Source organism: Artemia sp. Qi Xiang Cuo, chromosome 5, assembly GCF_049724085.1.
Source record: "Artemia sp. Qi Xiang Cuo chromosome 5, ASM4972408v1, whole genome shotgun sequence".
NCBI classification, from domain to species: domain Eukaryota; kingdom Metazoa; phylum Arthropoda; class Branchiopoda; order Anostraca; family Artemiidae; genus Artemia; species Artemia sp. Qi Xiang Cuo.
The window spans coordinates 85,290,676-85,303,262 of record NC_142798.1 but is presented as its reverse complement, the minus strand read 5'-3'; the positions used below and the strand labels follow the sequence as shown (position 1 = coordinate 85,303,262).

General features: G+C 32.3%; 1 protein-coding gene across 1 annotated transcript in view; it reads left to right on the top strand.

Annotated features, from left to right (window-relative positions):
- Nucleotides 1-12,587, top strand: part of LOC148952655 (putative E3 ubiquitin-protein ligase HERC4) — a 132,829-nt gene that overhangs the window by 108,090 nt on the left and 12,152 nt on the right. The window contains 5 exon segments of the mRNA XM_089089250.1: nucleotides 3,645-3,857; nucleotides 7,489-7,666; nucleotides 8,988-9,120; nucleotides 11,567-11,654; nucleotides 11,656-11,717. Coding sequence (XP_088945376.1) covers nucleotides 3,645-3,857; nucleotides 7,489-7,666; nucleotides 8,988-9,120; nucleotides 11,567-11,654; nucleotides 11,656-11,717 — 674 coding nt within the window.

Genomic DNA, 12,587 nt, shown 5'->3' with positions numbered 1-12,587 from the left:
AGGGCAACTAGACACCCCACCCCCACCACGCCGTAAATGCATCAGATAAAAATTTTGAGATAAACATTTTTTTAAAAATAGTTCAAAGTTCAGATAACAAAAACTCTGGTGTCGACGCAGCCCCCCTCCAGGGCCTGGGGGTAGGCGTTGTAAGTTGTGCCCTGGGGGCATATATTGTTGTTACGGAAGGGATGCTCGTATAAAATTCATAGAGGGCTCATTTGATTGGAAATTGAAAGTTGTAATTCACTTTTTCAGAATAAAAAGTGATCGGAGGGCAACTAGCCTCCCCCAGACTCCGTTTATTTTTTTTCCAGAGGTACTTCATATAGAAGGGATCGTCGTATAAACTTCAAAGTGGGCAAACTTTTTTCACTTTGTTATTGTTGCTTTGATCCCAGTTTTGATACTTTCATGAAGATTTGATTTTTTTTAAGTTTGATTTTAAAATAAGGAATTTTTACAAACTTGAAGCTTTTTGCAAGATTTTCTGAAAAATAATTATGTAAAATAAAATTAAAGGCAATTAACGATCAGAATATAAAAATAAATTTTAAAATAAAAAAAAAAAACGACCAGGAATTACTATTGAAGAATAAATGAAACCCAAAACGAACAGAAATTAAATAAACAATCATAGGAAAAAACATACAACAAGTAATAGTATAAGTGAATAAATAGATCTTAAAGCGAGTAAGGCTTAGACTGAATATGAAAATCAAGCTTAAAACGAAAAAAAAATATTTTCTAATGAAGTACAAATTGAACTTAAAACGAATAGAAATTAAATAAACAATCAATGCAAACAAACATACAATAGATATTAATTTAAATTAATAAATAAATCTTAAAACGAGTGAAACTTAAATTGAATATGCAAATCAAGCTTGAAACGAACAAAAATCACTATAAACAAGAGTTTGCGTATCGCTTCCTTCTCTCACTGTAAAAGTCTAAAACCTACTGCGTCATTGGCGCTTTACTGAAAACTATATGCGTCTTGAACAGTCTTGGAAAGTATAAACAACATTAAATTGAATATTTGATATATAATGATATTAAAAGAACTAATAAATTAAACTAATATCTGACGTATAATGACATTAATTGCTGAAAGCTCATCAGTTCAAAATTTTACTCTAATTTTAATGTTTATTTTCAATATTAAGTACAAAAGAAACTATTTGTAAAAAAAAAAATTCAGTAAAGCGCCAATGACGCAGTAGGTTTTAGACTTTTGAAGTGAGAGAAGGAGGCGATATCCACACTATTGTTCGTAGTGATTTTTGTTCTTTTCAAGCTTGATTTGTATATTTAATTTAAATTCCAATTGTTTTTAGATTTATTTATTCATTTACATTAATATCTATTGTATGTTTACTTGCATTGATTGTTTATTTAATTTCTATTCGTTTTAAGTTCAATTTGTACTTCAATAGCAAAATATTTTTTTTTCGGTTTTAAGCTTGATTTTCATATTCTGTCCAAGCATTACTCGCTTTAAGATCTATTTATTCACTTATACTATTACTTGTTATATGTTTTTTACTATGATTGTTTATTTAATTTCTGTTAGTTTTGGGTTTCATTTATTCTTTAATGGGAATTTCTGGTCGTTTTGAGTTTGAATTTTAACAGGTATTTTTATCTGCTGAGCTTAAGTTTAAAATGACCTTTACTTTTCTTTGAAAACCTTATTTTTCGGAAAGTTTTTTTAATTAATAATAATAAATAACCTTTAAGGTCTCATTCATGGAAGCTGAAGTTCAGAGTTCTGTCCGTTTTCGAATGAATTGAATTTCAGTGTGTCGAATCCTTTCTATTGTTTCAGTTGAATGTGTTTCTAACTGGCCTCACCTTGATTTTTATCACTTGAGGATAAAAATGAAGAAAATGGGTGTAAAGTGTGTTCTACCAAAAAAGTAAAGGTCTGAGGCTTAGACTTCATTCAAAGATTTTCTTGCTTAATAAATTGATTGATGTGACCCTTAAAAGTATTGATCACTTCTTAAATATTTTTTTCCCATACATAACCGTTCTTATGAGTATTGAATAAATGAGAGCAATCCTTTTTGCTAAATATTTCCATTAGTGTTGGATTTGTAGTTATAATATGACGAATCTCCCTCTTCACTCTTCTATTTGTTCACTACCGCCAATATTATGATAATAGAATGAACGAGAAACGGAAAATCCGAAAGCTAGCATGTAGACAACAATTTCAACACCAATCTTTTGAAAACTTTGCAAGTCTTTGATTCTTTTATTTTCTCATTTCCTGTCGGATTTTTTTTTCCTGTGTATGGTTAGAGGCAATTTGCTTTTATGGCGTAAGCGTCGACTCAGTATGGTAGTAATAACTATGTCCCTTCAATAATCACCTGTTTGCTGTGCTTCAAAAGCTTTTGTATTTTGGAATTATATCTCTAAGCATTTTATGCTAATTTATTCGTAAGCTGTGTAACGTAAAGCGGTTAGGGAGCTATATTTTTCATGCTTTGGTTGGTTAAGGGCTATAATAACCCAACTTACCTCCAATTTATTTAGTAACAAGTATATCCATTAAACACTGTTAGACTTTTTTTCAGACTTTAAAAAAGTCATTTGTGAACTATCTAATCTTTTTTTTTAATTATCTGGGAAAAATTTACTTTTAGCCCGTTGTTTTGCAAGAAATTTATACCATTATTTCCTGAATGTATTTAATTTTTTTATTTTTGGAGCAATGTAAGTTGAAGGTTAACAGGATCTTTGAGAAATATTTTAGTGAGGATTGTCCAGTTTCTTAAATTGTCTGTTTTAGGGGGTAGAAGCCACATTTGGTGGAGCTGTGCCTTATGTGTAAAGAAAGAGACGGGACGTGGCGGGTTTATTTCACCGTGATAGAACTAGCGGCAATCTTAGATGTACACCAAGCTGAGGACAGTAGGAACCCTTCGCGTTTTACCTCATCTATATGACATTAAAATCAATTAAAATCCTACCACTATTGATTTTTGATTACTATATTTAATTCTAAAAACAAATAATAGGGACTGTTTTCTTGAAATTATATGTTTTTTTTTTTTGCTATATTAAAAACAAATCGAGAAATTATTCAGTGCCAAAAGCTAATTAGACCTTGGATGGGTTGGGAAACATGATTTTTACTATTTGGCAAATTTTCTAGTCTTAGCGTTTAGGACTAATTAAAATAAAATAAATGTGTAAAGCCCCGTATTCATTGGTCAATTTAAAGTGGTCAGTTTGTGTAAAAGCAACGATCAGTATATCAAAGAGAAAAAAAGTGAGGTTACTTTCCTATATTGCCTTGGTAAAAAGCGTTCTTTAATGTTATTTTTGTAATCTCGTCATTTTATTCCTTAAGCATATATCAGAAAGGGAACTCGTAACTGTTTAATAGTTAATTGGCTCTTCTATGTGGAATTTTAAGCCAATAGAAGCAACAAAAGTTCTTGAGTCAAAAGGTTTTCATAAGTATGATAATGCACAAAAAATGTGCTTAGAAGGAGGAATGTCAAAATCCACCTTCGATAGATATTCCAATGTTTAGCTTTTTATAGGTAATGGAAAGAGCTAGATGGTTGCTGTTGTCCTTATGGACATTTTTTTGTGTACGGTATTGAAACTATTTTATATTTCAGATGCAATCAGCTTCAAGCGATAACATCGCACTTTTGCCTTTCTTACCGCCAGAGATTGCCGATCAAATCCAGTTTGTGAATCCTAGCGTATCAAGGGAGAATATTGTTGGCGATACCATTTCTCAGCTTAGCGTATCAAGGGAGAATATTGTTGGCGATACCATTTCTCAGCTTATGGAAGCCACGACCAGAGATTTGAAGAAACCCCTGAAGGTAAAACACTTTTTATTTAACTTTTCTTCTTTCGCAGATATTTGGTTCTTTTTTTGCTTATAAGTTTACTTTAGAATCTATGTGATTGCTGTTTGTTTGAACTGATTAATAATTGAGCCAATCTCCTACTAGGCATTTTTACTTGAATTCTTTGAATTTGTCTTTTTTTTATGTGTATTCAAAATATGTGGAGTCAGATTCAGTCAGGTTTTCATGGGGTGTTTTCTCTCTTTTTTTGTTGTTTTAGGCTTTGTCTTTTTTGCTAAATACTAGACGTAATGGGCTAGCAGTCTCTGTAGCTGACTTAATAACACAAAGGGAATAAGTCAAAAATCAAAATTATAAAAAACAAAATAAACTTCCGTGTTAGCGATTCTGATTATAAATTAAACAAAAAAAAACAATTTATTTTAACTGAAAGCAAGGAAAGACGTTAAAACTTAAAACAAACAGAACTTATTCCGATATATGAAAGGGGCTGTCCCCTCCTCAACGCCTCGCTCTTTACGCTAAAGTATTTTATTGTTTTAAAAAATAAAGTTTTAAGACAGAGTCACACTTTAGCGTAAAGAGCGGGGCGTTGAGGAGGGGACAGCCCCTTTCATATACGGAATTATTTCTGTTCGTTTTAAGTTTTAACGCTATTCCTTACTTTCAGTTAAAAAAATTGTTCTTTTTTTAAATAATGTTTGAACATTTTTGAATTAATGCAGGTTTTGATTTTGCCTCACCGTACATGAATAATTAAAACAAAATTTGCATATTAATTTTACTTTTATTTGGTTAAATGGCTTTCTCGAAACTTGTTTAAGTTTATTTACGAACGTTTTTATTAGTAATAAATATACGTAACTTACGAACTAAATTACGTAACGAACTTCTATATTCATAGATTTTTAATACGTATATTAGGCGGTACGCCCCCTAGTCAATACCTTGCTCTTTAAGTTAAAGTTGGAATTTTGTTCGAAAATTCTTTAAAAATGACCTCTTAATCACAAAGACCGTTAATTAGAATAAATAGCTCTTATGAAAGAACTAAAAAATCTTTGGCTTAAAGAGCACGGTATTGACTAGGGGGTGAACCCAATCATATGCGTAATATTTTCTGTTCGTTTTAAGTTTATGATGTTGCTTCATTACTTTCAGTTGAAAACTTCGTTGTAATTTTTATTTAATTTCTGATCTTTTTCTTTAATAATGCTGGGAAATCTTGCGCGCCCTTCATAGCACTGTCCCTTCCCCCATGACAACTTCCTTCATGGAAAGATCCTTCCATATAACCCCCGACCCACCTTCTCCCAGCCTACCAGAAAAATTCCCCCTGAAAACGTCTGTATACTTCCCAATAACCAATACCATTATGTTAACATTGGGAAAAGTTCATAACTTTCAGCCCTCCCCCCTGGGACTTCGGGGGGTTAAGTCATCCTAAAAGACATAGTTATCATATTTTCGACGATGCTGAACAAAATGGCTATCTCAAAATTTTGATCGGGTGACTTTGGGGAAAAAAATGAGCGTGGGAGTGGACCTAGTTGCCCTCCATTTTTGGTCTCTTGAAAAGGGAACTAGAACTTTTAATTTCTGTTCCAATGAGCCCTCCCATGATATTCTAGGACCACTGGGTCGATACGATCACCTCTGGAAAAAAACAACATCAAAAACAACAAATAAACACGCATCCGTGATCTTTCTGGCAAAATATGCAAATTACCACATTTTTGTAGATAGGTGCTTGAAAGCTCTACAGTAGGGTTCACTGATACGCCGAATATGATGGTGTGATTTTCACTAAGGTTCTATATTTTTTATGGGGGATTTCCCCCTTTATTCTAAAATTAGCCAAATTTTCTCAGGCAAATTTTCTCGCGTAACTTTTGATGGGTAAGACTAAACTTGATGAAACATATATATTTGAAATCAGCGTTAAAATCTGATTCTTTTGATGCATCTATTGGTATCAAATTTCTGTTTTTTAGAGTTTCGGTTACCACTGTGCCGGGTCGCTCCTTACTTACAATTTAAAAAAATTCCATGCTAACCGAGAAGTTTCCAATCTAACGGTTTGTTTTATTTTTTTCTATGTTTTTTTTTCAAAGTTGAAACTTTTACCCAAGTCCAACCTTCTAAAATTGAAGAGATTTGAAACGAAAAAAAATATTTAATTTCATGTGGGAAAATTTCATTGATTGAACTGTTCTGTTGGGATAGAATATTTTTTATAGATCTTCTTGATAAGTATTGGTGTTTTTAACCATTTTCTACTTACTGTTTCTTCCTTCTTAGGCTTTTATTTCTTTTTTTGTCTTTTTGTTGGATGTCATTGGGGGGAAACGGGCGTGGGAGGGGGCTCGTTGCCCTCCAATGTTTTTGGTCACTTAAAAAGTGCACTAGAACTTTTAATTTTGTCCAAATGAGCCCTCTCCCAATCTTCCTGGATCATTGGTTCGATACAATCACCCATGGTAAAAAAAAAAAACAACTAATAATAATAAATACTCATCCATGATCTTTCTTCTGGCCAAAAAGGCAAAATTCCACATTTTTGCAGAGAGGAGCTTAAAACCTCTGCAGTAGGGCTATATGCTAGATCTAATGATGGGGTTTATGTTAAGATCGCTTAACTTTTTGGGAGCGTTTCCCCTCTTTTTCCAAAATCACTTGAATTTTCTCAGGCTCGTAGCTTTTGATGGGAAACATTAAAATTAATGAATTTTACATATTTAGAATCAGCATGTAAAACTAATTTTTCTGATGTATTAATTGTTATCAAAATTACTTTCTTTTTAGAGTTTCGGTTACCATTGGGCCTAATTTGAAATCACAAGCTTACTTTGTGCGATGAATTTGGAGAGTGTCAACTTACGTAACTGTTTTAGATGTTTTAGGGGTTCTCTCCACCCCTCCCCCCTTCTCCCACTCCCTTATGTTAGAGTAAACAAAAATGACGATTTTTACCAAAAACGATTTCCTCTGTAATAGGACAGAGGCTATTTAAAGCCCCACCCCGTTAGAGAAACACTCTTCTTTTTGTAAGGTGTTCTTGCTATGTTTATAGAAATACCCGACATAAATAAACTCTGAACAATATATTTTTACGTCAATTTCGTAAAAAGCACTGACCTGCATATACAAAACAAAATTGGAGAAACGGAGATCGAAGAAGAAATTAAGAAACATTTCACTTATTCAGTATTGGGCAAATAGCATTGATTTTGGCTATTCTTAAATATTGGCGACTGGTTCGCTCTTGAAAATAAGTTTTTTGGGCTTAAAATTTTTAATTCTGCTAATCTAGTATTTTATTTGTTCATTGTTTTTGTTCAATCTCTGTGTTGTTGTTTTTTCAATTCTTTGAATTTTGGTTTTTATTTGTTTTTCTGTTTTCTTTCTGCGTCGTTTTTTTTTATCCTCCCAAAAAAATCATTTTTTTGAATCCTCCCAAAATATTCGTTTTTTCTATTTTTTTCGGACTATTTTTGTCGGCCTTGAAAAAACTGCATTCGCGATCTTTGTTTGTGATGGTTTTTTTTTGTGGTCTTGCATATTCGCAGATTATTACGTGAAGGAATTTTATTGTTTTAATATTGTTTAATCGAAAAGAATTAAAGTTTATTATTTGTTAAAGGTGAATTTTGCTGGAGAGGAAGCGGAAGATCTTGGCGGAGTTCGGAAAGAGTTTTTTATCTTAATCCTTCGTGAAGTTCTGGATCCAAAATATGGAATGTTCAAAGAACATGAAGAAACACGTAGTGTTTGGTTCTCCGAATTTGGTTTTGAGCACGAATCAATGTATTTTCTTGTAGGTAAGACCAAAGACTGTTGAATCTTAGGTAGGCCATAACCTTGTAATCTGTTTGGAGGAAGGCTGAGCAAGGCTTCAACAATATTGTCAAGATGATTATGTACATTCATTGAAAAACACTGACAATGAACAAATAAACTTGTAAAATAAAAAACAGTTAAGATTTATTTTCGAAACTAGGTGATTATTTTCTCCTTTAAAATTTCACCAATTTTATCATTTGGAAAAAATGCATTCTCATGAATAATCCTACAGTAGTAGGACTATGAACTCAGGCCGGGCTCGTGGGGAACGCATATGTATGGGCACAATTGCCCCAAGGCGAATTGTTTTTAGGCGTTTTGTTTTGAAAAATTCAACCCGGACATTTCAGTTTCATGTAATATTCATTTCAGTTTTTCAATTGAAACATCTGCTTTTTCAACCGCTGTATATATATATATATATATATATATATATATATATATATATATATATATATATATATATATATATATATATATATATATATATATATATATATATATATATATATATATATAATCCTTAAAAATAAATGATGTTATCTTTGAAAACCTTTAGTTTGGTTTATTTTGAATGATTGTGATTACTTACAAGTGTATATAGGTATATGAGAGTGTTGTGTAGTCTTTCCTCTCAAAATTTGGGTTGCCCTTGGTCATTTGGTTTTGAAGAAGTGATTATGGGATTCCGAAGCTAGTAATATCGGGGCAACATTTATTTCTTTTCAAAGCATCTGCCTTTTCTTCTATAATAAAAATTACGGAAAGCATGATCAACGTAAAATGGAATAAAATCATAAGATATGTATGATAAAAAACATTAAGGTAAACAAATCTTAAAAATTCAATACGTTTATATCAAAAAAAATATTTATGGTTTAAAAGCTGAGCAAAAGTAATTCAAAAAATGTATGTAACATAAAAAATTTTGCATAAATACATAAAATGTAAGTATAGTTCGAAAATATAGGATAAAACAATATTGCTTTGTTTTCTATGATTGTTTGCCGTGATTCTATTCTTTTATTTTTGGTTATTTGTCACTCACGTTTTTTTTTCTTAATTTGGAGCCAACAACTACCAAAACCGCATGTGGAGGAATTTCTCATTAAGAAGTGAATTTCCAATTTTTCTTATTTTAAAGATATAAATGGTTGTTTAAATTTCGACTGAACCAGTTGAAACACATTTCATTACATTGTCCCGAGTAATTTAATGTAATTCGATTTTATTCTTTCATAATACTTCTTTGTGGCTTTTTTTGCTGTGATTGTTTGCCATGATTCTATTCTTTTATAGGACTTCTTTGTGGCTTAGCAATTTACAATTTCACAATCATCAATTTGCCATTTCCACTTGTGCTATATAAGAAATTGCTCCAAGAGCCCATTGGTCTTGCAGATGTTGCTGATCTCTCCCCACAAATTCACAGGTAACCAAAATGATGCATTTCCCTTTGGTAACCATATCTTCATTAACGGTACCGAAATGGTTACCAAAAATGATGGTAACCTTATGATGAACAGTTACTTAAATTAAATTTACGACTTGAACCCCGTGTATACGTGAAATCAAATGGAGAGGAGTAAGTTCATCAAAATAGAGAAAATAGTCGGTGCACAAGGCCGTGTCCTGGGGGGTTGGGGGGTTTGACCCCCCCCCCTCCCGAATGTTTGTTTGACTCGTAAATACGTAACAAAAACAGATATAAACAAATTTTGTATGCGTTTTTGAGTTTTTTTTTGTGTACCCCCCCCCAAAAAAAAAAAAAAAATCCGGGGTACGGCCTTGTCGGGGCATATGAAAACTGTGCAAATAAATGGTACAATAGAGAAATCTTATAAATCATGAGATTTAATGGACCTAGCCCCAGCTCCCATAGTGTACGTATATATCGGATGAACCGATCCAAGAGGAAACATACAAAATGATTTGCCTTTGGTAACGATATCCTGATAAACAAAAAAAAAATGTTGAAATTTTCTTCTATTTTTACTGTTTTGAATCTGATATTTCAATCTGTTTAATAGTAGAGTGTGTTCTTCTTTTTATATTTTCTTCTTCAATCATCTTTTTCTGTTGAATTTCTCTATTGAATCTTTCTTCTTTTTTTCTTTTGCTTTGAATCTTTTATTATCCGGGATTTCAATCTGATTAGTTGTTCAGTTTAATGCTGATCAGTTTAATAGCGGTTTTTTTCGTCCTTTTATGGAAATGACATAATGAAAGCATTCAGTTTATTTCTGGTGACACATTTTGTACGTTTCTTTCAAGCTGAGTTGGGTTTTCTGTTCATAAAATGTCGGAATTTGTATTTCTTTTAATAAAAAATATGCCCAGATGTCCATAAATAAACGCATATGTCCATAATAGGCAAAATTTTTTGTTATAGAAAAAGTTTATTGGTGAAATTATATCCTATTGAGAATTAAATAAACAATTTTTATTTATTTCCAGCGGTAGCTCTCCCAAATGTATCCTAATGCAGATGTTAACTCCAGATGTCCAATAGGCTCTCTATTATGGAGTAATATCCCTTTTTTAAATAATCATCCCCGTTCCATGACTTAGTAGCGAGAACACGTTCCGAAAATCCAGCCCTAGTGTTTCCTTTTGAGTAGAAGAAGTCTTAATGTAAAATTACAATATTATCTCTATTCTTTATTAAACACTACAGTAACTAAATATTTATTTGATTTTTAGAAAGCCTGGTTTGCTTCCAGTTAGACTACTTTGTATATCTACTATTTTACTTTGCATATTTCTGTATCCTGGATGGGAAACAAACCGGTCATTGGAAAATCACCGCCATTCTTTGAAACACCGTAATCATCACTTTTTCAGGAAAAATATTTTGCTATTAAACTTACCTATAAAGGAATATAATTGAATATGAATCTGTATGTAAACAGTAATGTTCACGTTTAATCTCCTTTTTTCCTCTTAATCTATGCTATGTTCAGAGCACCATTAGTATAATTTTTGGGGCTTTTTATAAAGAAAATTATTTTTGTCTGGAAAATTATATGATATTATTTAAAACATATTTCAAATGAAAGTTAATTGGCGAGTTTGGCAAACCTTTAAAATTCCTACTTTCACTTTCTTTGCCTCTCTTTGTCTAATCTTTGCCTGAATGAATCGATGTTGGTCCAATTGCTGGCACTTTTCTCTAGCATTATTTCCTTTCTCGAATGTTTTAAGTTATCACTAATTTTCAAGCTTAATAAACTAGCAACTGAAGAACAAAGCTATTGATTCCATGTTATTATTATTATTATTATTATTTTCTCTTAATCTTAATTTTCTTAGCATTAAGCTTTTTTTCAAGTTTTTATTTCAAGTTTACTAATTTTTTGGCTCTTTTCACTAATATTATTAATAGTTTAGAGTATTTAGATGTATATTTAGAAAAATTTTAAGGAATAACCCATTTGTAAGCTTGATAAGGTTGTAATTGATGGTAATATCTCTGCCCCCTTCCTCTTATTCTAAATGCTGTTTGAATTAAAGTCGGTGCACTTTTTACTATATTCTTCACGAGATTTATTCCTATTCTGAAATGTTTTAAGATATGACTAAGCTATACTTGTAAGAAATGTTATAAGCAATGAATTATTTGCAAGTTTAATAGAATTTTCGTTTAAGACTGAGGTTCGGTTTTCACTTCTTTTTTGTATCTCTTTTTTAAGGGGAAAGGGGATATTTTTTATTAATTCTGGAATAGTCTAATGTCTAATATATAATCTTAGCTATATTTGAAGATTTTTTCTTTTTCGGAAATAACCAGTTTTTCCGGTTTTATCTTTGTCTTTTTTTCTAGATCTTTGTTTTGTTTGCATCCACGTTTCAGTCGTTTCTTTATGCCCTATTTTTAGGAGCCTAATTTCTATTTTGGAGTACGAAGGTGACGATTTCGAAGACATATTTTCATTGACATTTGACATGCAGCATGAAGTGTTTGGTGACAGTCATCAATGTTCCGCTCAAACCCGGTCTGGAAGGGGCTCCAGTGAGTCAGTCAAACAAGTAAGTGTCTAAATGGATGCACTAGATTTTCAAAATTAGACTCAACTGATACTATTCATATACCCTTGATAGGAGGCATCCATAGTCGATGTTGGGATTGTGTGACTCAGTTTTAGGGTAACTTGGACATTTATCTTAAGGCAGATCTTTTTTAACCTCTACTGACAGCTAATTCATCGACCATTGACTTTGATTGGAGGAGGGTTTTGATCTTGTTTTAAGTGTTGAAGCCAGCTTTTGGCCTCCATAATAAGTTGCCGTAGCCATTTAGTTTAGGTAATTGTAAAGTTAGCTGTAAATAACGTTTTAAGAAAAGAGCATTGTTAATTTAAGACTGGTTAGCCGTGTAAGCTGAGGTTAAGGTATGAAATGTGAGTCTCGGGAAACTCCTACGTGTAAAGTTCTTCCCACGTTAAATGCACCCCCCTGCCCTTTAAATATCCCTCCGGATCATTCCATCATTGCTGAAAATCTCCCCCTCTCCTCCCTAAAACTTCTTGCGAGCGAAAAATTACGAAAAATTCTCCTTAATTTGCTTTCATTTGAGAGATACATTAAATTCTAATCGTTTTCTGATTACTCTGGAAATCCCCTCCCCCCCCCGTCTTTAGAAGTTTTTTCCGGAAATCCAAACCAGCTGAAAATTTCCCACGGATAATTCTCCGTGAACATCTCCATATGCAAAATGGAGTTCGCAAAGAGAAAGTTAGACAAATAAAAAGAATTTCGTATATGAATTCTGTTAAATCTCCCTGGTGTAAAATTTCCCCGGGAAATTGTATCCCCGGAAATTTCCTTCACCATGGAAAATTCTCCCCATGAATGTCCACCTCGATCACAAAATCCCCCACCCCTCCCTCGAAAAATGTC